The 23,577-nt window shown below is 40.8% G+C and overlaps 2 protein-coding genes and 1 long non-coding RNA gene across 12 annotated transcripts in view; 1 reads left to right on the top strand and 2 right to left on the bottom strand.

The window, feature by feature from the left end:
* Positions 1-258: 258 nt before the first annotated feature.
* zfp36l2 (zinc finger protein 36, C3H type-like 2) lies at positions 259-3,325 on the bottom strand. Its single transcript, XM_059985755.1, has 2 exons — positions 3,118-3,325; positions 259-2,950 (listed from the first exon to the last, which is right to left on the bottom strand). Exons 1-2 carry the CDS (start codon positions 3,172-3,174, stop codon positions 1,778-1,780), a joined length of 1,230 nt encoding a protein of 409 aa, XP_059841738.1. The 5' UTR covers positions 3,175-3,325; the 3' UTR covers positions 259-1,777.
* A 275-nt stretch (positions 3,326-3,600) lies between these two features.
* LOC132402769 (uncharacterized) overlaps positions 3,601-23,577 on the top strand; it is a 32,335-nt gene continuing 12,358 nt past the window's right edge. The window contains exons 1-8 of one of the 8 annotated variants that reach the window (XR_009515064.1): positions 3,601-4,305; positions 7,912-7,963; positions 8,545-8,691; positions 10,205-10,310; positions 11,346-11,427; positions 12,941-13,033; positions 17,636-18,008; positions 23,231-23,337. This is a non-coding gene — a long non-coding RNA (uncharacterized LOC132402769). Of the gene's footprint in view, positions 4,624-7,911; positions 7,964-8,544; positions 8,692-10,204; positions 10,311-11,345; positions 11,428-12,940; positions 13,034-13,112; positions 13,209-17,635; positions 18,009-23,230; positions 23,338-23,577 lie in introns of all 8 variants that reach the window. The other 7 variants (XR_009515066.1, XR_009515069.1, XR_009515065.1 and 4 more) reach the window with 7 other exon arrangements.
* The window catches only part of LOC132402765 (thyroid adenoma-associated protein homolog), a 440,832-nt gene continuing 439,688 nt past the window's right edge, over positions 22,434-23,577 (bottom strand). For all 3 annotated transcript variants that reach the window (XM_059985752.1, XM_059985753.1, XM_059985754.1), the window contains one exon: positions 22,434-23,122. In XM_059985752.1, coding sequence (XP_059841735.1) covers positions 22,793-23,122 — 330 coding nt within the window. In that variant the 3' untranslated portion in view covers positions 22,434-22,792. The remainder of the gene's footprint in view (positions 23,123-23,577) is intronic.

Below are 23,577 nucleotides of genomic sequence, written 5' to 3'. Positions count from 1 at the left end.
AATTGATCAGATGAGAGCCATTTCCAGCTGTGTCCTAGTCACAAATCAATAATCAAACTATTTCAATTGTACAAAGGAACACAATTGTTTATGAATTAGATAAAGCCTCCTTTTGCAGTTATTTGGCAACTTCTTTGATCTGGATGGAAAAGGAGTGTTCTCCCTCCCAATAGCAACATCACAACTAAGTAAAACCCCATCTTATTCAGAAAATTCCTGTGCTTGCATTCACAAACATCCAGAGGACATTAGAGCACATTTCTTCAAAAATGATTTTATTGGGAGAACTACAAAAAATTTACAGTACAAATTTTTACAGTCTCACACTATAATCTGTAGTGAACTGACACCCAAGTATTTTAAACAAGTTTTTTTTTCCTTTTGTTACATTCAAAGGATACTTCTGTTAAAGTAGTCAAAAGGAGAGTACATAGTGCTCATAATCTGTACCTACTATGTACAAACTAAACCTACTATCATTCACCCACTGTCTTGGAAAATGAAGTTTTTTTTTCCTTTTTCTTTTAATAGCAAATCCCAGAAAAAAACAAAAGCAGAGTTCCACTCTCCAGACATTTCAGATTTACTTCAAAAACTGTTCAGACCTAGAGGTGGCCCCTCACTCATCAAAGTGGTGGCAATGTCTCATCTCCCCTCTCTCCTGGGAAGAAAACTTCCCAAAAGTTCACTTTCAAAACTATTACATTCAGAGAACTGACATCCCCAAATTGTAAAAAAATACTTTTCAAAAAAAAGGGAATGCATTATTTGTTCTGAAACTTGTTATTTTGGTTAAGAAGAAAAATAACTTGTCTCTGTAACTGGACCCTGAAGGCACTGTCAATATAATACTGGGTCCAGGGTGCTACATATTTTGGCTCTTATTTTTTTTAAAAAAGGGAAACAAAAAGAAAAAAAAATCACAGTGTCATTTATACAAAAACTTTATGATGCCACTTTGACTTAAGAATGCCACATTTAAAGTCTGATACTTAAAGTTTTAACCACTGACTTTGGACGGTCTAACATCCCGTTACTTTACATTCTTAAAAAAGCCTACCATCGTCAATCCTAACTAGTTCCACAGCATCAAGAACTGATTTCTAGCACATAGAAATCATGCGATCGTTCATTTCGTAAACAAGGAAAAAAAATTAATGAAATAAATATTACATACAATCTCTTAAATTAAGATTTTTATCATTTACAATAAAATAACCAAGTGAAGTTACAAAAACAAAAATGGCATATATTACTGTGAAAAGAACACACTCCACATTCTGCAGATTAATAATGGCAATCATAATTTAAACATAATAAAAGAATATATATCTATTGTTTTCATCATACGCGATAAATACAGTATGAACAAATTACCAATGTATACTTTCTCGAGATAATAAATAAGTTAAATAGTTTTATAGCGAGTTGTACTGCGATGTGCTATCACATCAACTCAACAGCTAAAAAAAAATTAACAATCAGCAGTTATTTCAACAATTACAACTAACTCAACGAACGAGTGCCTCACAAAAAAAATCTGCAACACGGTTCTCTTCTCTCTAAAGCCAAACGGGCCACTAGGTGGCAATGGAAAATAGATTAACTTGCAACAAAGTTTGGAATGAGGTTCTTTTTCTCTTTAACAAGGCAAAAATAGCAAGTCCTGTAATATTTGTTTCCTTAATGAAGGCATTTTCTTGGCAGGATTTTTTTGTTTGCAATTCGTAAAAGTTCTGTTAAATAGAGCAGTTCTCGGTTTTATTTCTTGTTGCTTTTAATCTTCGGAGATGGAAAGCCTGCTGAAAATGGGCAGGCGCCTGCCCGGGTCCATGCTGGGGGACTCGGAGCCGCTCAGACTCCCGGAGCTTAGTGAGCCGCTCAGGTAGCTCTCCCGGTCGGAGAGGGAGTCCGGTGGGCTCGGCGGGGCATCGAACACCGGGGAATCGGCCAGTCGCCGCAGGCACGACTGCACATGGCTCAGGAGGAACGGGGGGGAGGGCGGGCACCCGTTGGCGGACTGCTGCTGGCCGTATCCCCCGGTGCCGCCTGGCAGCTGCTGGGTCTGGATGGCGAGCGGGGTGAGCAGGCTGCTCAGCTCTTGGCTGGAGAAAGTGAAGGCGTTGTTGGCGCAGGCTGGCAGTGTGGGCGACAGCAGCTCGTCGCAGAATACAAAGGAGGAGGCGGCGGCGGAGGAGGAGGAGGAGGAGCAGGGAGGAGGGGGCGTGCGGGAGGTCGGGCTCTCCAGCAGCGGCGACTCAAGTCCGCTGGAGGCGCTGGGGAAGCCCGAGAAGCTAAGGCTGTGATGCAGCTTAGGTCGCGAATGGTGCTGCTGTTGCTGGTGGTGGAAAGAGTTGACGGCGTTGTTGTTGGTCGGCGCCTGCCTCCTCTCCTCGGCGTTGTGGATGAAGTGGCACCGGGGGCCGTAGGGGCAGAAGCCGATGGTGTGGAATGTGCGGCACAACTCCGTCTTGTATTTGGGGTGGCGGGTCAGGCTTCGCAATTCGTGCATGCCGTGCGCGAACTGGCACTTGTCACCGTACTTGCACGTTCCGCTCTCCTCGAAAGGCCGGCACAGCTCCGTCTTGTAGCGGGTCGAGTTGACCTGCCCCCCGCCGCCGCCTGGCTGCTTCTGCTGTTGCTGCTGCTGGACGAGGTGGAGCGGACTGAGTGGTGGATGTTGCTGCTGGTGAAGCCGCTCCGCGCTCTCGCTGAACGAGCGATCACGGAACTTGTTCTCTTTGTTCAGCATGGCCGTGTTGTTCGATTCCTTGATGTTAGGGAAAGATGAACTGGGATACTTGCTGGACGAACTATTAGCCAGCGCTTGCAAGTTGCTGGTCGAGTGCCGCCTTAGAAATCCCGGTGCAAAACTTGTTACAGGGGTCCCCACTGCCTTTTTATCCAGCATGCTATTGAAGTTGTTGTAGTTATTCAGGGATTTTTCGTTCTATAAAATAAAAGCAATGAATTAAAGACGAGATCTCAAAACATTCAGATTCTAAATACACTTCAGAAATGCATTCGGGGACACGATTGCGTGGCTAAAAGTTTCAACAAAAACTTTTCCAAAACTTTTTTTCGTCCTAACTTTCAGAAATCAACTTTTTTTTTTACCTTGTTGCACAAGAAATCGTTGATATCGTAGAAGGCAGATAGAAGCGTTGTAGACATCTTCACGCAGTAGTTTCTACAACCTAGATCCTGCTCGCGTGAAGGCTGGAGTCACAGCTGTTTTCTCCCAGCAAAGAAACGTGAGGTCCGAATGTATAAGAGAAGAGGGAAAAAAATAAAAAAAAAGTATGTTTTTTGGTGGTGGCGAATTTGAACTGCTAGAACTCTTCCTCCTGTCTGCCTTGTTATAAATATTGAGCAGTGAGAAATGGGAGGGATTAACCAGCCTGCTTTCGAACCCTGGCCCGGAGTCTCCATGACAACAGCGACATGATTGACGGGCGCTCCTTAAGCTAAACTGCAAAAAAATATCCTTATCTCCGAGCTGGGAAAGTCAATATCACTTCGTCAAAAAAAAAACCTCTGATCAAACTAGATAGGCGTCTAAAACTAAAATGCCGCAAAGACTTTTGCAACTTTCTGAACGGTTTTGCGAGACTTTTCTGTGCGCTGGTCTTCGGTGAAATACCGATACATCGGAGGGAATGCGTCATTACTGTTACAAAAGCGCACAGCTGTGATACTTCCAGTTGAAGCAAAGTCTTTGCAAAAAGTAAACTGGCGGGATATTATTCCCTTAATTCATCGAGCAGAAGGTTTTCTTATTGGAATAGGGATTTCGTTTCTAATCACAAAGAGCACTGTTGAATAGTGTAAATTCATTTTATTTGTTTAAAAAGGCCGACTTGCACTTTGATCATAAAACACGGAACTTTGGCCAGCTTATTCAAAAAGTTACACTGACAAATTCATACTAAAGAACACAAGTTTATATACACGCACGAACAAGTGTGAAGATTTTTATTCATAATTCCAAGGCATAAAAGGAAAACATTCCTGAATTTAGCATTCAAACTGCCTTGGAATGCAGAGTGAGACAATTCAAGGTTTTCTACACACGGTTATTTAACGAGAACAGATATCCCACTTTCACGGATTGTGATTTTCCTCGTTAACATTTCTTTTCGCTCCCCTCCCGTCCGCCCACAACCCTCTACCCACACGCACACAGTTAGTAAATTCAGGGCAAGTTTGTCCATTCGAAGCTTGGCTTCAGAGAATTTCAGAAACGAACGTTTATTCAAAAGCAAGGGACAAAAAAAAGTTTACGGAGAAAACGGCACGCAACTGGTATGTGCAACTCAATAAATTGCTACTGCGTGTTTCTTGTAGCTTCCCATCCCCCTCCTTTAAGTCTCATGGGTGGATACAACATTGACAGGAAGCGAGAGGAGAAAAATGACGAAGGCTTTATTGAATTTTTTTGCTACATCTTGATAGCTTTAAACTATTTCAAATGCAAATTATATGTGGATCATAAACCCTGGTCCGGATCTGGCTGAATTAAAGCAAATTTAGTCTTCGCAGTAGGGGGATTTTGCCCCTTTTAAGCCTGCAGGGTTACAGACAGACACTGCTGCCAAACTAGCTACAATTCGGCGCAACGAGGTACTGTCCCCACCTTCAGCCAACTCCTAAAGCGCCTCAACGTACTTTTCTTAGACTGTCTCAGCAACCATCGCTTATTTTTTTGTTGGTGCTTTGAATGACGTAGTTCTTAAGTAGCCTATTTTGGAAACTTTTTATATAGAAATGAAACGAAGACAGCGTAAAACAGTAGACGATAAGCTAAAAAGTAATAGTCCGCCTCTCCCTCTCCGGTTACCGTACTTCTTTCCAGCTATTGCACTTCCATCAAATAAGCCGTAGATTTTAAACTTACGCCCATCATGGCTTGATAATCAAACGCCACCAAACTTGTTTCCCTCCCGCCGCGATTTATCTCTGCAATTTGTGAAAATAAGTAATGTTGTGTCTGACTATATGAAAACGGGACTTAAACCACAATTTATACAGTTTCTGCCACGTTTTGCTGACTACTTTTTTTCAGCCTTCCCTTCAAGTTGTTTCGGTGCCACGCTGGATCCCCACCACCCTTTCAAATGCAGCGTTTATTAAGAATCAGTCTGTCCTTCCCCACGGGTAAAAATCGAATTATTAAGTACTGACATAAACCGCCTTTCCACAGACTGCCCCTCCCCTCCCCCTCCAGTTGCAACACCAAGTGTTGAGACTCGGAACCGGCTCGCCGAGCTTCGCAGACAGAACGGAGAGCGCCCTCTCATGCCGCATCTCCAACACAACGGAGAAGTGAGCCTGGGCACGTCACAGGAAGGCCTCAAACCAAGGAACAAAATCCAAAAGTTGTCATTTTCTTTACCGGGAATTTACTTCTGCAGTCAGGAAACTCACTAACGCCTCTGCTTTCTGAGGAGAGCTGGACTCGTGTCATTCTTTAGAGGCGCAATAGAAGAACATCTTAACAAGCTGCATCACTGCTTGATACCCACACTGCACTATGGCGGACAGGAGGGCTCTACAATGGGCAGTCAAAACTGCCCAATGCATCACTGGCACCAGCCTACTTGCCAGCTCAAGAACATATATACAGAGAGGTGCCAGTAACATCATGAAGGATCTCACCCACCCTGCTCATGGACTGTTTGTCCCACCCCCATCAGGGAAGAAAGAGGCTATGTAGCAACCACACCAGGACCACCGGACTAAAAAAAAGTTAGTTTCCCCAAGCAGATGGGCTGATCAACTCCTCCACCCACAAATTCATCCCTCCACACCCCAATCACTTCCTGTCAAGTCACATCGTGTACAGACACTCCTGTGCTGAGGGTCACTTTATGGATGTACAATCAATCTATATACATAATACATATTACATTTTTATATTTATTGTGTTTTTAAAATATTATTTTCTTTATATATTCTATATATATTATATTCTTTATCTTATTGTGTGTTTTTTTTGTGCTGCATCGGAGCCAAAGTAACAATTATTTCCTCCTCCTTTCTGGTTGTGTACTGGAAATGACATTAAACCATCTTGAATCTTATTTGGATGCATACCTTCTCCACAAAGTTTGAAACTAATAAACAAAAGGGAAAGATTTGCTTTAACATTGTCACTTTGGAAAATGAAACAAATCCTACCTAAATTAAGAGGAAGAGTAATCGGTGGTTCGGTTTCCCAAGTGAACAGAATCCTGTGTAACCTATGCGTCATATGCAATTATTGCATTCATAAGAAGTTATTTGTACTTGTGTGTCTGAGCACATCACTATTGCACAATTGTACTGACAGTTAATAAACTTAAACATATGAGCGGTGATAACTGGTCTCCAGATATTTTAGTGTCTACAAGAAATAAAATGCAATCTCCCTAAGATTGCATTATAGCATGTGGTATTATTTATCACAGATTGTGGAAACTGATGCATTGCAAGGTCTTGTGCACTAGTAATCTGGCCATTGCATTGGGCTGACCCCACTGTCACCAAACTGTTCTGTCTGCTACAATGCACTGAGGGTAGAATTGTCCGAGGTTCAGCTTTTCAAGATGTTTAAAAAATCTTCGAGATACTGAGTGGAATAAGTCTTTCCACCCTTCGAGTCGTGCTGCCCAGCAATCCTCCAGTTCAACCCTAGCCTGCTCAACGGACAACTTACAACGACCAATCAACCAGTACTGTGGGAGAAAACCTACACGGTCACGGAGAGAATGTACGAACTCCGTACAGGCAGCGGCGGGAAATGAGCCTGCGTCGCCTGTACTGTAAAGCATTGTGATAACTGCTATGTCACCGTGCCACCCCACATAACGAATGGTAAAAGAAAGGGATGGTAGTAGGAGTGCAGAACTTCAGGCTGCAGAATTAACTGGTATACAGGGCCAGAGATGAGGGGTCCCTGGATCTTGACAGTTACTGAGGTGAAATAGCTCATCCAGGGTCTGAAAATGCAGATGGCTGACTGCTGCAGGGCTAGCTTGGGATATTTCAAGCCAGTCTGACACACTAGCTTATCTACAGCCTTACGTATATTCAGTGGTACTTGTATCCAGTTGAGTAATTGAAATGGACTGTGACAATTCATCAGTGGAAGATTTAGGTTGTGTGGTGTATTTAGGATAGGAGAAATAACCCTGTAATTAAAACCCTTCCAGGTACACATCCATAACTGTCCTTCAAAGTCATTTATACTATCTGAATGCTTTGATGTTTTTGGAAAGATGTGATAAGGCACTGTATAATTTCAATGAAAAAATGAATGTCTGTCTTTGATTTGAATGGTGAAGAGAGATGAGCCTTTTTGTTTATGCCAGTTCTTCCCTGGCAAGCATTTATACAAAACATCAGTATTTCTGAGCAATTACTTTGGTATATCTTCCTCCTTCCCAATACTGTATTTTCATGGAAATTTTTTAAAATTCCAACAGCATAAACTTAGTAGCAGTGTTTCATGTAAATTGTATTTAACTATAGAGTCGTTGCTTTATCCAGAGAACAGTTAATTTGGAAATAACACAAGTTATTTTAAAATGTTTAATTGCAAGTTGTAAAATGTATAAAATTTAAAAATAAATAAATCACAGTTGCGTTGTTTAGTTGTGAACTTTGCTGCAGGGCCTCTTTATAAACTGTCTTTCTTCCCATGATCAATGACTTTTGCAGCTGTGACACTTGGAGTTCCATTGGATAAACATTTGAAATAAATCAGTCCTTCGCAAAGAACGTATAATTCTTAATTGGTTTTGGGTCTTTAGGTACACTTTGGGTACATTACAGCTGTAAATTTACTTCCTAACTTAGTGTAAGTAAACAATTGTATTTTTAGGTAACCACTCTGGAATTTGTTAAACTAAGTCTTGCTTTTTCTGACAGAAAACCCTTTCCTCTTTGCAACATTGGGAACTTAAGAGGATGAAACCATCAGGTAAACAAAAGGCATATCTGGTTGTTTTTAATTTAAAATCATTGCTCCCATCAGCACACAAATATCAAGGTAAGCAAGCATGAGTTTAAAGATTAGGCATCAGCCTTCCTCAGATTTTGTTACCTCGGAAACCACTGAAATTCATAGTGGTCCAAGGCATACTGACCATCAGTCAAGCGAATGTGATGTTAAGATATATATTTAATGAGTTCATGTTCTAAGTTATATAACCCAGGGTACTAGTAGTTATAGCTATACTGTATTTACAGGTATCTCGGGGAAATTTGTGCAGCCATTAAAAATGTAATTTGAAACCTGTGTAAGTACAGATAATTTAGGTCTGTTTTTGAACAATGCCTCAAGACTGCCCCCCATCTTCTTTCTGTGTTGGTGCAATAAACTGGTAACTGCAGCTTAAATGCAAAATTGTACATTGCAGTTTCTGAAACCCATTCTTGTCTGGTTTTTGAATAAGTATCTGAACAATGTGGCCAAAAGAAGGAAAATCAGTCAGAATTTTGATTTCAATAGACAATATTGTATGTCTCAATCAGATCCCCTCTCATCCTTCTAAATTATAGTGTATACAAGTCCAGTTGTTCCAATCTTTCAACATATGTCAGTCCCATCATCCCGGGAATCAACCTCGTGAACCTACGCTGCACTCCTTCAATAGCAAGAATGTCCTTCCTCAAATTTGGAGACCAAAACTGAACACAATACTCCAGGTATGGACTCACCAGGGCCCTGTACAACTGCAGAAGGACCTCTTTGCTCCTATACTCAACTCCCCTTGTTATGAAGGCCAACATGCCATTAGCTTTCTTCACTGCCTGCTGTCCCCGCATGCTTACTTTCAGTGACTGATGAACAAGGACACCTAGATCTCGTATTTCTCCTTTTCCTAACTTGACACCATTCAGATAAGTAACCTGCCTTCCTGCTCTGGCCACCAAAGTGGATAACCTCACATTTATCCACATTAAACTGCATCTGCCATGCATCTGCCCACTCACCCAACCTGTCCAAGTCACCCTGCATTCTCCTAACATCCTCCTCATATTTCACACTACTACCCAGCTTTGTGTCATCTGAAAATTTGCTACTTTTAATCCCTTCATCAAAATCATTAATTTATATTGTAAATAGCTGCAGTCCCAGCACCGAGTCTTGCGATACCCCACTAGTCACTGCCTGACATTCTGAAAAGGACCCGTTAATCCCTACTCTTTGTTTCCTGTCTGCCAACCAATTTTCTATCAATGTTAGTACCCTACCCCCGATACCATGTGCTCTAATTTTGCCCACTAATCTTCTACGTGGGACATTATCAAAGGCTTTCTGAAAGTCCAGGTATACTACATCCACTGGCTCTCCTTTGTTCATTTTCATAGTTACATCCTCAAAAAATTCCAGAAGATTAGTCAAGCATGATTTCCCCTTCATAAATCCATGCTGACTCGGACCAATTCTGTTACTGCTAATTGACTCCAGCATCTTCTCCACCACTGATGTCAGGCTAACTGGTCTATAATTCCCTGTTTTCTCTCTCCCTCCTTTCTTAAAAAGTGAGATAACATTAGCTACCCTCCAATCCTCAGGAACTGATCCTGAATCTACAGAACATTGGAAAATGATTACCAATGTGTCCACGATTTCTAGAGCCACCTCCGAAAGTACCCTGGGATGTGTGTGTGTGTGTGTGTGTGTATCTATATATATTTTTAAAAAATATTTGTATTATTTATTATTGCAGTTAGTAGAGCTCCTTGTGCAAAATCATGATGAAGGGTCTCTGCTTGAAACCTCTACTCTTTATTCCCCTCTATAGATGCTGCCTGACTTGCTGAGTTCATCCAGATTTTTGTGTGTATGCTCAAGATTTCCAGCAGCTACAGAACCTTGTGTCTTTTTACAGCTGCTGTGGGTTCAATCCTGACCTCAGGTTCTGTGTGGTGTTTGCATGTTTTCCCTGTGACTGATTTGGGTTTCTTCAAGGTACCAGTTACCTCCAGCATCCCAGCATCCAAAAAATGTGAAGATTGGTTATAATAATAAATGCCTCCTACTGTGTGGGTGGGGGGGAGGGGTGAAGTTGATGAAAATGATGCTGTGTAGGTTATCTGGGAAATTAGTGGGGAATGATACTGTTATGTGAATTTACATGGATGGGATAAAGAGCCTCCTCCTTTGTGACAATCTATGAAAAAAGCTTTGAGCTCCAAGCACATTTCTTTCCAGAGTAACTTCTGCTAAAATTGGGAATGGGCTAAAATGAACAGAAATGTTCTACACCATCAACCCCATCGCCAACCCTAGAGAGAAATGAACAGAAGAACCTTTGAAGGTAATCAACTTTGCTGAATCCTACTTTCAAAGGCACCAGCAGCTATACGATAGATGAGGAGGGAAGGGTGGGTGGCGAGGATCCCAGCAGGCATAAATTCAATCCCAGCTAGCTCTGAAATCAGGAAATGATATGACTGGATAGTGATCAAGAACAGAAGTCACACTGATTTTATTACCTCCTTCCATTGCCCAATGACTAAACTGGAATGTGTTCACCGTCACCTCCACTAAAATAAATTACTCAGTCCTTCACTGACGAAGGATCAAACCATCTAGTCAGGACCAAAGCGGGTAATGGTCGGAAGGAAATAATACTTTTTTTAAAACATAATTTAAAAAATTTTGTCAAGCACAAGATAAGGTCAACTTTCCCAATTCTGAAACCATCATCACTGCTCTGCATTTGAGTGCACTGGGAATGTCAAGAGATACACCGTCCCAAAGGAAAGCATGGCAGGAATTGACCATTATTCCGTTGGATGAAACTCGCTGCGACAACTTTCCTGTGCTATGGGTTTATTAGGAAATTAAATAAATCCATTAAAGTGCTTTTGCACTTCACTATTCTGCTTCTTATGCTGAAACTTTTGATACTAGTTGTCAAGACTGCATTTCGGACTTCAGTGCTTTATGTACAAGAAATTGCAAACAATATATCAAGAAATAAAGTTTTAAATTTGCAGCTGGCCTGACATCAATAAACGAACATTCATTAACCAACCCTTTGCTTGACCAGAATAGTTTCCATTTTCTGGAGTTGAAATGGAGACAGAGTGCCACCTTCTGGAGTGAGAGAGATATTACATCAAGGAAATAATAGAAATTCCCCATTTTCACTACTATGTGCTAGCAGTCACGATCTCTCTAGCAAGCAGTGACAATTGACAGTTATAGCTATTAATTTGGAATCTCAAGGGAACTAAATTCAAAAAGTAGAAGTGTTGAAGAACCTGAAGATTGAAGTTACAAATTAAAACTCTCCGTATAAATTATCTAACCTATTATCAATTCTGCCCTTTGTTTGTCTTCAAAGTGAGTGCTGATTTGTCCTTGCTGAGTTCCATCAGTTTTCAGTCTCTGTATTTTGGGACAGACAGTCATTTATATTTTTCAATGTAAGTCCTTTACTCCACGTTCATTTATATTAATTTGTAAACCAACTATTTCAGAGTTTTCATACATCCACATCTCAGTTTCTATACAATAGAGAACAGCTTTTGTTTTGAATATGCTCAATCTCTGTGCCCTCTCACTTCTGACAAACCTGACTACTCTCTGCAGGCAAACTTATTTCTGACACTTGCATTCTGCACAAGGATCTCCTCTCAGTTTTGCCCAGAGTAATTTGACATTTGCTATGAGATGTTGTTTGAGATAGCAAATATAGGTTTTTTTAATGCAAATTCATGTAGAAACAAAAGTTGGACTGTCTTCTCCATTAATGTCCATTCACAGAATGAATATGAGTTGGAAGCAGAAAAAGACTATGTAGATTGCCATGTAAAATCACAGAGGAAACTGTTGTTTCATGTTGGCTATTTGCTAAAGTAATCTGAATCTTCTCTCAGAGCTCTGTACTCTAAATGCCTTCTGATAGCCTTACAGCTTTATCTTCAAATAGCTCAAAGTTTTCCTTAAAATAGGCAAAAATCTCTGCCTCGTCCACTCTAAGTCACTCCCATTGTTTGGGATAATGACCAATTAATATGAACACCACTTGACTCCAATTCCCCAGCAGAGTTAACTGTTTTTATTCATTTACTCCGAAGGATTTTTGAATGATTTAGGAAATGATCTTTTTCCTAAACTAAAACTATACATCTGTAATCTTTCTCTGCCTGTATGGAAATCCAGAAGTAGCTTCTAAGAAGGGTTCCTCCACGAGTGTGTTTCTGGTGTTTCTAGTGCCTGCAATATGCTGGCTATAGTTTGAAGCCATGATCTTCAAACACTAGCAAGTATGTAACTGCAGCGCCAACACTGATGCCAGTTCTGTCCTCTTGCAGTATATCCACATTCTCACTTTCATCAATTGTAAAATTAAAAATATTTAATATCCCTACCATCTTGAAACATGTCCTGACATCTTCAACTAATGTTTTTTTAATATCAAGATTGACCAGCAGTAATTTTCTTTTTAGCCATTTTAAGTACGGTAATCTTTTCATTCCCCTACAATGCTTTTTGTCATCTTTGTTATTATTAACATTATTTTTTTTCATGTGTTTCTTTTAATATTTTAAATCAATCTGCTCAAAGGATTTTACACTGTAATACACCTTCAGGACTTTGTACTTTAACTTTGTGTATCTGTTGACTCATGCATCTCACCTTTTCTTACTGTGGAGCAACTTCTCCATATCTCACTGAACTTTGTTTCCCTCCTCTTGCACTGATTGAATCCAACTTCACTGAGAGTACAACTTCCCAGTGTTCTGCTGCTTTCAATAGCCATTGCTCACAATTAATGCTTAGTAAATTTGGAGCATTATTTTTTAAAATGTGTTATCCACTTCTACCTCATATTGTATCTGTAATGTGGCTTATATTGGAATTTACAATGTTATTGTTCTGTTTTTCTGACACTACTCTGAATAGTCTGAAAAATCACCATTTCTATCATTTCAGCTCTTTGATGGCATGTATTACACACCAGGAATCTTAACATGACACTATTTTTAAAAAAATTCTATCATCATGGATTTCATCATAATAAAACCTGTAAGTGCACAGAACTCCTATTGTGAACATCAACATTGTTTTTTTCTCTTTCTGGCTTTTTCTGAAATGTTAAATCCAGGTATATTAAATTCTCCAAAAAAAACCCAGAAAATGCTGGAGATGCTCAGCAGATGAGGTGGCATCTATGGAGACAGAATCTGGGCTAGCTTTACAGGTCAGTAACTCTTCATCAGAATATCTCAGTCCTACTCGGGTGCGAGTAGTTTACACCTTAATTCACAATTTAAATGCTTAGAGGACTATCAAATGCATAATGTGTTTGTGTGTGTTTAGATAAGGTTTAAATTAGGTCTGAGTGTTGTATTGTTCCACAACATGAGCTGACAAAGTGAGAAACCCCTGAGATTTTTTTACCAGGTCTTTTTCCTATGTCTTTGCATAAAAGTAAGAGTCAAAGTATTGATGCAAACATAAAGCACGTTAATCCAATTTCCTGAGAAATAACAGATTGAAAGAAACAAACCAGTTTAAGAAAGGTCCATCTAACTTTTTGTTTGGTTCTGTCACCAAAAAGTAAATTTCAAGTTCAGAAATAGCATTGATCATTTTATAATATCCTGCGTTATTTTCTACTAACTTAAAATTTGTTTGTAAAATTACAACTTGTTTATGAAACACTTTCTTCTGCTGAACTATTGGGGTAAATTATGCAGGCTTCTATTTCCATCTTTACTCAAATTGTTAAAGTACCAGAAGTACAAGGTTGATTTTTAATGAAAACTCACTAAAATGGTCAACTCAAATCATCTGAGCTGCAGATCAGAAAGGACACTGAAGTTTTCATGAGTTGGAATACATAATGAGTTGGCCATTATACATAACGCAATTTAACATTTAACCTGCAGTTAGGTTCCAGGCTTCATTTATTGATTGAAATAAGGAATACGTTATAAATGAGTCAGCATGCTCATAAAAAAGGATTTTAATTAGTAGGACAAGACATTAGTACAATAGAAAAGTGCAACAAATTATTGGCTGCTTTGTGGAATAGCTAAATTATATTTTGTTTTCACTCAAAGCACATAAAATCATTGTTGACCCTGAGTTCTGTCACTGAAGATCTAATAGGTTATGCAGGTAATAGGGTTCAGATAACTGAATGAAATATGTCTACAGACAGTTCCTAATCTCTCCAGTGCCACTGAGAGCAGATACCACATTGCAAATTGTTGCTTATTCATTGCAAAAGGAAAGAACATTCTGACCTGCTGACTCACACTCTGGTTTAGTCTAAGAAGCAGTATTGATGATAGACCATCTATCTGCCTTGGGATAACTGTGGGAAAAGTGCATATTATAAACATCTCATAGGGCTGTTAAATAGCATCAACATTTGCCATTTATGTAGCACCTTTAATGTTTAAAAACTGTCCTTGGCATTTCCATGAGTCACTAGTGAGAAATGGAGACCAATTCAAGCCTTTTTGTTAAAGGGAGTTGGTTCCATGGTGATCCGTGTAGCATTAAATCAATGTCTGTTGGAAAATATCCTTTTTCTTCCTGGAAAGCTGAGGGATAGCGATGGTTTTGGGATAAAGTTTGAGTTAGGGGAGGTGAGCGCTTAAGTGTGGTATTAACAAAAAAAAACCCATAAGTTCCAGCCCTAGAGACCTGATTCATTCACTGGTGACATTGGCTTCTGAAAATGTTAGTTTCGTCAGCCCTTAAAGCTGAAGAGTAGCAATGTCATTTCTTTTGAAACTTGTAAGCCTATTATGCTATGATACAGTAAAGGAAAACCAATCATTTTGGGAGACTGGCACATGTGGGTAATCTGGAGAGAGTCTGTAGATGTGCTAACAGAATCTATTTAATCATGTCCTTAAAAAGAAAAGTTTTCAAATGAACTGTTTGTCTTATCTCCTGTGGTTTTGTTATCTGTTCCATAAAGATGGAAACAATCACACCTTGCATTTTTAATATCACCTTCAGGTGCTGTGCCAGTGTTATCCACAATGCATTTCCCCTTGTAAACCATATACATTTACTTATAAGAGGAAGTGGAGCACATGTTCATATGTACTGTCACTGATGTGGTCAAGTGTAATAGTTATCATTCAAAATGTAATGTTTTAGTTTCAGATACTGTGAAGGTTAAGTTTAAGATACTGAACGCGAGGGTCTTTTGTCTTCCCTGAAGTCACACCAGACTGAAGGAGAGATTAGTTGTCTGAACATCTTGCAGGATCTAATCTTAATGCGGTAATCAGTCACCCATTATTACATCAAATGTGACCGCAGTACAAATCATTTACAGTGAATTTGTCAGAATCAGGTTTACCATCACTGACATGTGATGTGAGCAGTGCCATAAAAATATAAATTACAGTGAGCTGCGAAAGAGGAGTAACGAGGTGGTGGTCATGGGTTTATGGATCATTCAGAAATCGGATGGCAGAAGGGATAAACCTGTTTCTAAAAAGCTGAGTGTGAGTCTAGGTTCCTGTATGCCGTCCCTGATGGTAGTAATGAGCAGTGGCGTGCCTTGGATGGTGGTGGTCTGTAATGTTGGATGGCACCTCCTTGATGCCCCTTCTGGTGGAAGGGATTGTGCCCATGGTGGAGTTGGCTGAGTCAACAATCCTCTTTAGCCTTTTCAATTCACTGCATAAGGCTCTGTGTGAGGCTCCTGATGCAACCAGTCAGAATGCTCTCTTCGGTACATGTTTAGAAATCTGCAAGAGTCATTGGTGACATACCAAATCACCTCAAACTCCTAATAAAGTAGAGCTACCGGTGTGCCTTCTTCACAATTGCATCAATACTTTGGGCCCAGGATAGATGTTGACGCCCAGAAACTTGAAGCTGCTCACCGTTTCTGCTCTGGACCTCTCAATGACGACCGGTGTGTGTTCTCCTGCTTTCCCCTTCCTGAAGTCCACAGTCAATTCCTTTGACTTACCGATACGGAGTGTGAGGTTTTTGCTGCAATACCACTCAACCAGCCAAGCTATCTCACTCCTGTAAACTTCCTTGTCACCATCTGAGATTCGACCGACACAATGCTTTCAATGGCAGATTTATAGATGGTGCTTGAGCTGTGCCTAACCACACAGTCATGAGTGTAGAGAGCAGAGCTGTGGGTATACACGCATCCGAGTATATTATTATTTTATTAAGTATTTCACATGTGTGCCACACAGACCATTGGGTGTGTGTCCTTGGCAAGTAAATGTATCCTGATACACAAGAAAATTTGGCCTGGAAATTCTTCCAACACCCGGAGATGCATCAAAATCCCTGGATACACAGTTTATCAATAAGCATTTAGCTCCTGGGCATGCCAGTCAAAGATTCAGGAGCACCTGGGACCTAAGGCATTAAACTATACTGAACTACAAGCTTGGTGTGCTGCCCCATTGCAGTAGAAAATAAGAATGTCTGTGTCTGAGAATGAAACAAGGTCCTGGAGTTGGCAGGGAAAGAGGTTAGGAGATTGAGGATTGGAGTTGAGCAGGGTATGGATTGGCAATGAGAAATGTAGGGTTTCATGGCCTGAAAGGTACAGAGCTCAATGGGTGAGCGGGGTCGTGCCCGAGAGCTGCCAGTTGGGGTCAATGCTACAAAAACGGTCAAGTGATTAAAGGCTAGTACCTCTTCTGGGAAGCTACCTTTAAATCCTTTGCTGCATTAGAGACACAGCTATAAGAACCTTGTTCTTCTGAAGACACCCAAGGGCAGGAAACACTAGTGGGTGATGTCATTGGTTCGACAACCACTGCAGGTGGCACAATCTGACTTGGAAATGATTGTCACCGTGTTGCATGCTGTCAACAAAAGGCTTACTTACCTGTATCTCTTTACTCTGTGGGGAGAAAAGCACAATCTTCCTCTACTTCTTTTCATGAAGATTGAGACTGGATAAGTTGCCATTTTCTACATTTGATAGCTCCTCCTTTTTGGCCGCGTCCTTGTATGTCATTAGAAATTTCAACAATTTGAATATGTCATGTGGGAATTTTTTTACCGCAGCAACTAAATCAACTGATTTGCAGCAAAGTTCATAAACCTTACATTTAAACAACAGACTGATAATATTTTTGGAAGTAATTTCTCAGAAAAACATTTATAGCATTAATAAACTGGGGATGGGTAATTTCGCAATTCAGTTTACCCATGCAAGAGGTTCCTTTTTGATTAGGGCACTTCTGGCATTAGTGTCTGGGGCTAGAAGGGCTTTAATCCCAGATGAAATTTCTGCAATGGCAATTCCGGTAAAGTACATCTTAGTGAGCTGCTGAAGCCAAGGTACAGGTACCTGGAAAGCAGAAGGAGACATTTCCTAATGATGTCAGACCAGGTGATTTCCTGGAAGTCTATCAACTTCCCCTCTAGTTTTTCTTTTGTTGTTTTATACACAGCATCCACAATTTTATTTTGGTAAATCACGTCCCTTTGATCTTTCTAGAAGTTACTGTATTTAATCTTGTTATTCTCCCTGCCTTTTCCAAATACTGCTTAGCATATTATCTGCTGCCAGGGGGAGGAGCTAAGATGGTGACAGAGGGCAACTTCTCCGTGCTCATCTGCAAAACAGCTTAAATTCCACTGGCTAATGTCTGTCTTTCTCCTTTGTTCAAGGTGCTGGGGTCCTGGTGGAGTCTGTGATCTACAGCAGCACTCAAACTGTGGTTCTGCACAGCGGCGGGGTTCCCGCTTCTGGAACCCATCAAGCAGCCTGGTGTTTTCAGTTTCTCCAGGAGCAGCCTCGAAGACGTGCGATTTCGGACGGCCCCCGCGGACAACTGCATTACTTGCCAGTGTCACTGACTGGAATGCTGCAGAGATCAGAACATCAAGACAGCGCGTGTGGCTGCCTGAGACCTCTGTACTCGGGCAATTGATCTCACTCTCTCTCTCTCGATATGGGGGGGAAGAGTCAGATGAGCTCGAATAAGCGCCGCTTCAGGTTGTGACATTTCCCTCTCACTGTGGACACTTCCGTCCCTTGTTGGTAAGACAGAGAGCCTATGGTATGTCGAAACCTTGGTTCTGGACTGTAGATGATGGCCTTTGCTATAGCTTGCTTGGTGGACGGTGGGTGCTGCTGCTTCCTGCTGGAACAAGCAGGGGGAGGAGGAGAGGGGCTTGGTGGTTTTAATGTTTTTCTGTCATTCATTCTTTTGGGGTTTTCTTCTGTTTCATGGATGTTTGTGAAGAGTAAGAACCTGAGACTGTATACTGTATACATTCTCCAATATTAAATCATTGAAATGCCGACTCTCCATCCACAAACAAACAGGGCAGCAAAGAACCATGGTTCAAAGAACAGGTTGGTTTTATTTTCCTTTGACCTCAATTCTCCTGATTCTTCCCTACTAGCACGGTTATTTGGGAAATGCCTTGAGGGGAACAGTGAAGCATGAGAAATATCTACATGAGTTTCAAGCCACCCTCAGCTGAAGTGAACTGAGTAGACAGTGGGACCACGTAGATGTTTTTCATCTAGATGCACAACTGAGACGAGTTATGCAGCAAACATCTGAATTGCACAAAGTGCTTAGGCAGACAGTGTTAGTTTTCAATTTGCTAAGCCAGACTTTCAGCTTTTTAACCACTACAATAATTTGTATGGCGTGTTCAAATGCTGTGAGGGTCATTTTGAATTTTTCAGTTTAAACAGAGCCACCGAGCCACCTTTATATCCATAATGGGAACCACTGCCCCAGACAGCTGAAGTAATATTCATTGTTCTTCGTTAATGGGGTTGTGGGGGGGATGGGAATAAAGAGGGTGGAATTACATAACACCTTTCAGACTTAACGACATTGCAAAACACATTAGAGCTTTTTGACATACTTGCCAATTTAGTCACAGCAAGCTCCCGCATTTGGCAACTTGCTAATGACCAGATAATCTTTCTTAATAGTGCTTATTAAGGGATAAAAATTGTCTAGCACTGTAGGAGTAACTCCTTTCCCCACGTGATCCTACTGTATCCACCTAAAGAAGCAGATGAAGATTTGACTAACCATATTTGAAAGTTATCACCTTTGACAATATGGCATTCGCTCGGTGCATATTTGAAGTACCAGTTTAGAATTTTGTGCTTACGGCCCAGGAGTGGGAATTAAACACATGAACTCTGGGCTCAGAAGTACTGTAAGAATTCAGACTGAACTGTGACTGAAAATAGCGTTCTTTTCTTGACTCAGTTCAGCATTGCCTTGCAGACACTTTTCATGCTATTGTGGAAGGTAGGCTGCAATGGCAGATCACCTCTTTGCCTTTTCCTAATTGTGCTTTAGAGGCTGGTGGGAAGCCAACTACTTCCAAGGGGCCAACTATCATCCAGGGCATGCCCTCTTCTCAGGGAGGAGCATGAAGGCACACATTCATCGATTCAGGAACAGCTTCTACACCCTGCCATCTGATTTCTGAATGGACATTGAACCCATGAGTACTACCTCCTACTTTTTTATTTCTATTTTTTGCACTACTTATTTAATTTAACTATTTTATATGTATATTTACTGTAATTCAGTTTTTTTCTGTTATTATGTATTGCATTGAACTGCTGCTGCAAAGTTAACAGATTTCACGGCATATGCCGGTGATATTGAACCTTATTCTAATATTGAAAGTTGGAGCATGTGGAAAGTATTTAATAAAGAGTGGGAAATAGAAGAACAGAGCTAGACAAAGACAGTTTTATGAAGTTCAGGAAGCAGAAGAGTACAAGTGGTCAGTACACCCCACCCAATAGTGAACAAATTAAATTCCCACAGATCTTTATTCAAAAAATGGGATCAATGGCAAAACATCAGAAGCACATAGTTTTGTGAACTCGATAACGGAAATCTGGATCTGTCTCTGCCCCCTCCCCCATATAATTTTGGATAAACCCACTAGTCTGTCATGTCAGAAAGAAACAGGTGTTGTTTGCACTTTGGTAGCAAGCTGGTTTCAGATCAGACCACTTGAGAAAGTCTTACTTTTGAACTTAAAGCAAGAGTGTCAAATACACAGCATCAAAACCATTTGGGAGTCTCAGCAAAATTACTGCACTGGTTGGGTAGGGGAGAGCTTGCAGTCACAGATGCCACACTTGGAGTATCGTCAACAGTTTTGGGCCCCATATATCGGAAAGGATGTGTTGTCATTGGACAGAGTCCAGAAGAGGTTCATGAGGATGATTCCAGGAATGAAGGGGTTAACATATCAGTAGATGAGCTCCAAGTCATCTTCACTAAAATTACAAAGAAGGGCTTTATTATATCCACAAGACTACCTTGTCTCCTGCTGCGTCACATACTGCCCTTCAACATAAAGGTTCACAATGAGACCCTGGAAAATACGAATCTTCAGCCTTGGCTTGATTGAGGAAATGGGTTCTTAATGATTAACATCTCAGATCAGGCGCAAAACTCACAGTCCTCCAGGCAACAGTGATGCCTGCCCTGCTACGTATCTTTAAAGGACCAGTCTACCTGCAGCAGGTTTCTCAGGGCGCTGTTAAAATACCACTGAGACTGTCTCTAGAAGATCATAGTGGGATCATGATCAGCTGAAGAAGTGGGCCAAGGAGTGACAAATGGATGCCAACAGGTGGTGCATTTTGGGAAGTCAAGCCAGCATAGGAGTTGTACTGTGAATAGCAGGGCACAGGGAGTCTAATGGAAAAGAGGAACCTAGGGGTACCTATCCTGGGCCTAACATATCGATGCGCATGTCTGTAGCTATATTTCATTAGGAGTTTGCAGAGAGTTAGTGTGTCACTAAAGATACTCGCAAATTTCTACAGATGTACCATGGAGAGCATTCTAACTGGCTGCATCACCAGCTGGTATGGGGGGGGGGGGGCTACTGCACAGGATCGAAATAAGCTGCGGAGAGTTGTGAATTCAGGCAGCTGCATCATGGGCACTAGCCTCCGTAGTATCAAGGACATCTTCAAGGAGTGATGCATCAAAAAGGCGGCGTCCATCACGAAGGCCTCCCATCACATAGAACATGCCCTCTTCTCCATGGTAACATCAGGGAGGAGGAGCAGGAGCCTGAAGACACACACTCAAAGATTCAGGAACAGCTTCTGCCCCTCTACCATCAGATTTCTGAATGGACATTAAACCTATGAACACTACCAAACCACTTTTTTTGCACTACTTATTTAACTTTATATACTTACTGTAATTCCATTTTTATTATTATGTGTTGCAATGTACTGCTGCCTCATAACAACAAATTTCATGACATATGCCAGTGATATTAATCTGATTCTGATTCAAGTGCATAGCTTGTTGAAAGCAGCATCACAGGTAGACAGTGTGGTGAAAAAGGTGCTCAGCATATTCATCAAACAGGGCATTGGTTACAAGAGTTGGGTCATATTATTGCAGTGTACAAGTGGTTAGTGAGGCTGCACTTGGAGTCCTGTGTATAATTTTGGTAGCCCTATTACAGAAAAGATGTGGTTAGACTAATAAAAAGATTAATGAGGATATTGCCAGAACTAAAAGACTTGAGTTTTAGGGAGAGGTTAGTCAGACTACACCTTTATTCCTTCATAGGAGAAAGAGGAGCAAATAATAGAAATGTCTAAAATTAGGAGAGCCATAGATAAGGTGGATGATAATAATCTCTTCCTCAAGGTAGGGGAGTCCAAAACTAGTTGGTGCAGGGTTAGGGTGAGGGGAAAGATTTTAAAGAGGACATGAGATGCAACTTTTTCACGCAGTGTGTAGCGCATATGGGATTGAGCAGTCAGAGGAAATGGCTGAAGCAGGTACAGAGGTATAATTTAAGAAGTTCATAGATGGGTACATGAAGGGTGGGGCTTGGAGGGTTTTGGGCCAGATGCAGCAGATTAAGATTACCTGGGTTGGCACTGTGATTGACAGGCGTGCATTTGTGCTGCATTGCCGTGACTCCAGAACCCAAAGATTACTGGTAAATAAATCCAAGCCAGACCAATAGTTACACACTGAAGCCATACTTACTACAAATCGGCTATGTTAGACTAGTCACATCACTCACACATCCAAGAATTTTTTCCAAGCTCTGCCCTAGGACATGGTTACCAGTAAGACAAAGGAAAATATTCAAAAATGTGGTCATGGCTTCCTTGAAGAAATGCAGCATCCCTCTAACTACTGTGAACTCTGACTAAAAAAATGAAGAAAGAGAAAACTATGTATTGTGAACCCTGTGTCTATGTAAGAAGCAGACGTCTTCACAAATTACCACTTGTATGTTTGTTGTGGAAGACGCTGCAGTTCATGCATTGGCCTCATTAACCACCTCAGAACCCACAAAACAAGAGAAAATCATTCTTGACCCCAAAGGATTGGTACAGATAAGAAGATACAGAATTTTATCCCAGGCCCTCATGATGCTCTTAGAACTGGTAATTAATTTAAGAAATGCAACCAAAGTTAAATATTTAATTTAAATTTTATTTGCTGCTTTAAAAAATGATTAAACTTAATTTATATTCATCCAAACTTTTCCCAATATTCAAACTGTAATTTGAAAATGTTGATTTCAGGTCGGTCCACATAACATTACTACAGCAATGACAATAGTTCATTTCTGATGCCAACAATTTTCTTTAGTGAGAGAAGCAATTAATGTTAACGAATTATGACTGGCATAAAAATCTTCATGTCGTTAGGCACACAGCCCTAAGGGATACAGTCTTCCTCTAGCCTCCACAAACCCCTCTTTGTCATGAATGTGCTTCTGCTGATCGGTTTTTCCTCAGCTTTAGGCCAAGTCAAATAATGAGATCATTACACTTCACAAATGCCCAGTAATAATGGCACCAAAGCCGAGCTGCCTCAGTAGCTGGGCTGTGTTCAAGAGCCTCACTCTTTGAATGCTCAGCCTTGTGTAGTCCGCTGTTCTAGAAAATTCTGCTGCAGGAGGTAGGCCTTCAAGAAGTTGATCTACATGCTGCGCTAGGTCAGAAGCCTTTGCTGACAGAAGGCAGAGCTGGGAATCTTCATCTGGAACGATCCCTGACTGAAAAATAAGTCTTGACAGATGCTTCTGGAGCAGATTGGCAAAGGTGATCTTCTCTGCCCAAAGGTTAATTTCACTTTTATCAAATAGCAGGTCATATTCTCCCTATATATGAAAAAAAAACACATTTAATTTAGAAAGGGAACAGAATTCTGAAAATTCCCCCAGAAGAAATATCGAATTAATCATACATTTTTTTGCTTTCATTTACAGGATTGGGCTCATGGTGGAACAGTGTTATTGCCTTGTAGGAGGCGTGGTGAACTCTGGCGTGATCCACTGTGGTCTGTGGTGAGCATACTTCTCCACAATGCCATGAGGTGAGGAGTTCCAGGATTTAAACCCATTGAAAGTAATTCTCTTTTGATCCCAATGACAGATATTTATAGTTCCCATTTCATGTAGCACAGATTAGAAGGAACCAATCAGACGTATTGCATTGCTAACGTAGTTTTAAAACAAATTTGCTGTGTTGCTTATCCTTACAATAAATAGAGTTGAGTTCCAGGAATTCAGCCAGAGTATAAGGGTGATCGTCCTGGAATTCCTAGACTACCCCG

Source organism: Hypanus sabinus, chromosome 12 (genome assembly GCF_030144855.1).
Source record: "Hypanus sabinus isolate sHypSab1 chromosome 12, sHypSab1.hap1, whole genome shotgun sequence".
Lineage (NCBI taxonomy): Eukaryota > Metazoa > Chordata > Chondrichthyes > Myliobatiformes > Dasyatidae > Hypanus > Hypanus sabinus.
The sequence above is the reverse complement of the archived record's forward strand: the minus strand, read 5'-3'. Positions and strand labels throughout refer to the sequence as shown.

What these genes read in the sequence shown, in the direction of transcription:
- zfp36l2 (XM_059985755.1), bottom strand. Translation starts at nt 3,174, where the DNA reads ATGTCTACAACGCTTCTATCTGCCTTCTACGATATCAACGATTTCTTG. An exon ending in ACGATTTCTTGTGCAACAAG is followed by an intron (nt 2,951 to 3,117) that starts GTAAAAAAAAAA and finishes TTTATTTTATAG; the next exon opens with AACGAAAAATCCCTGAATAA.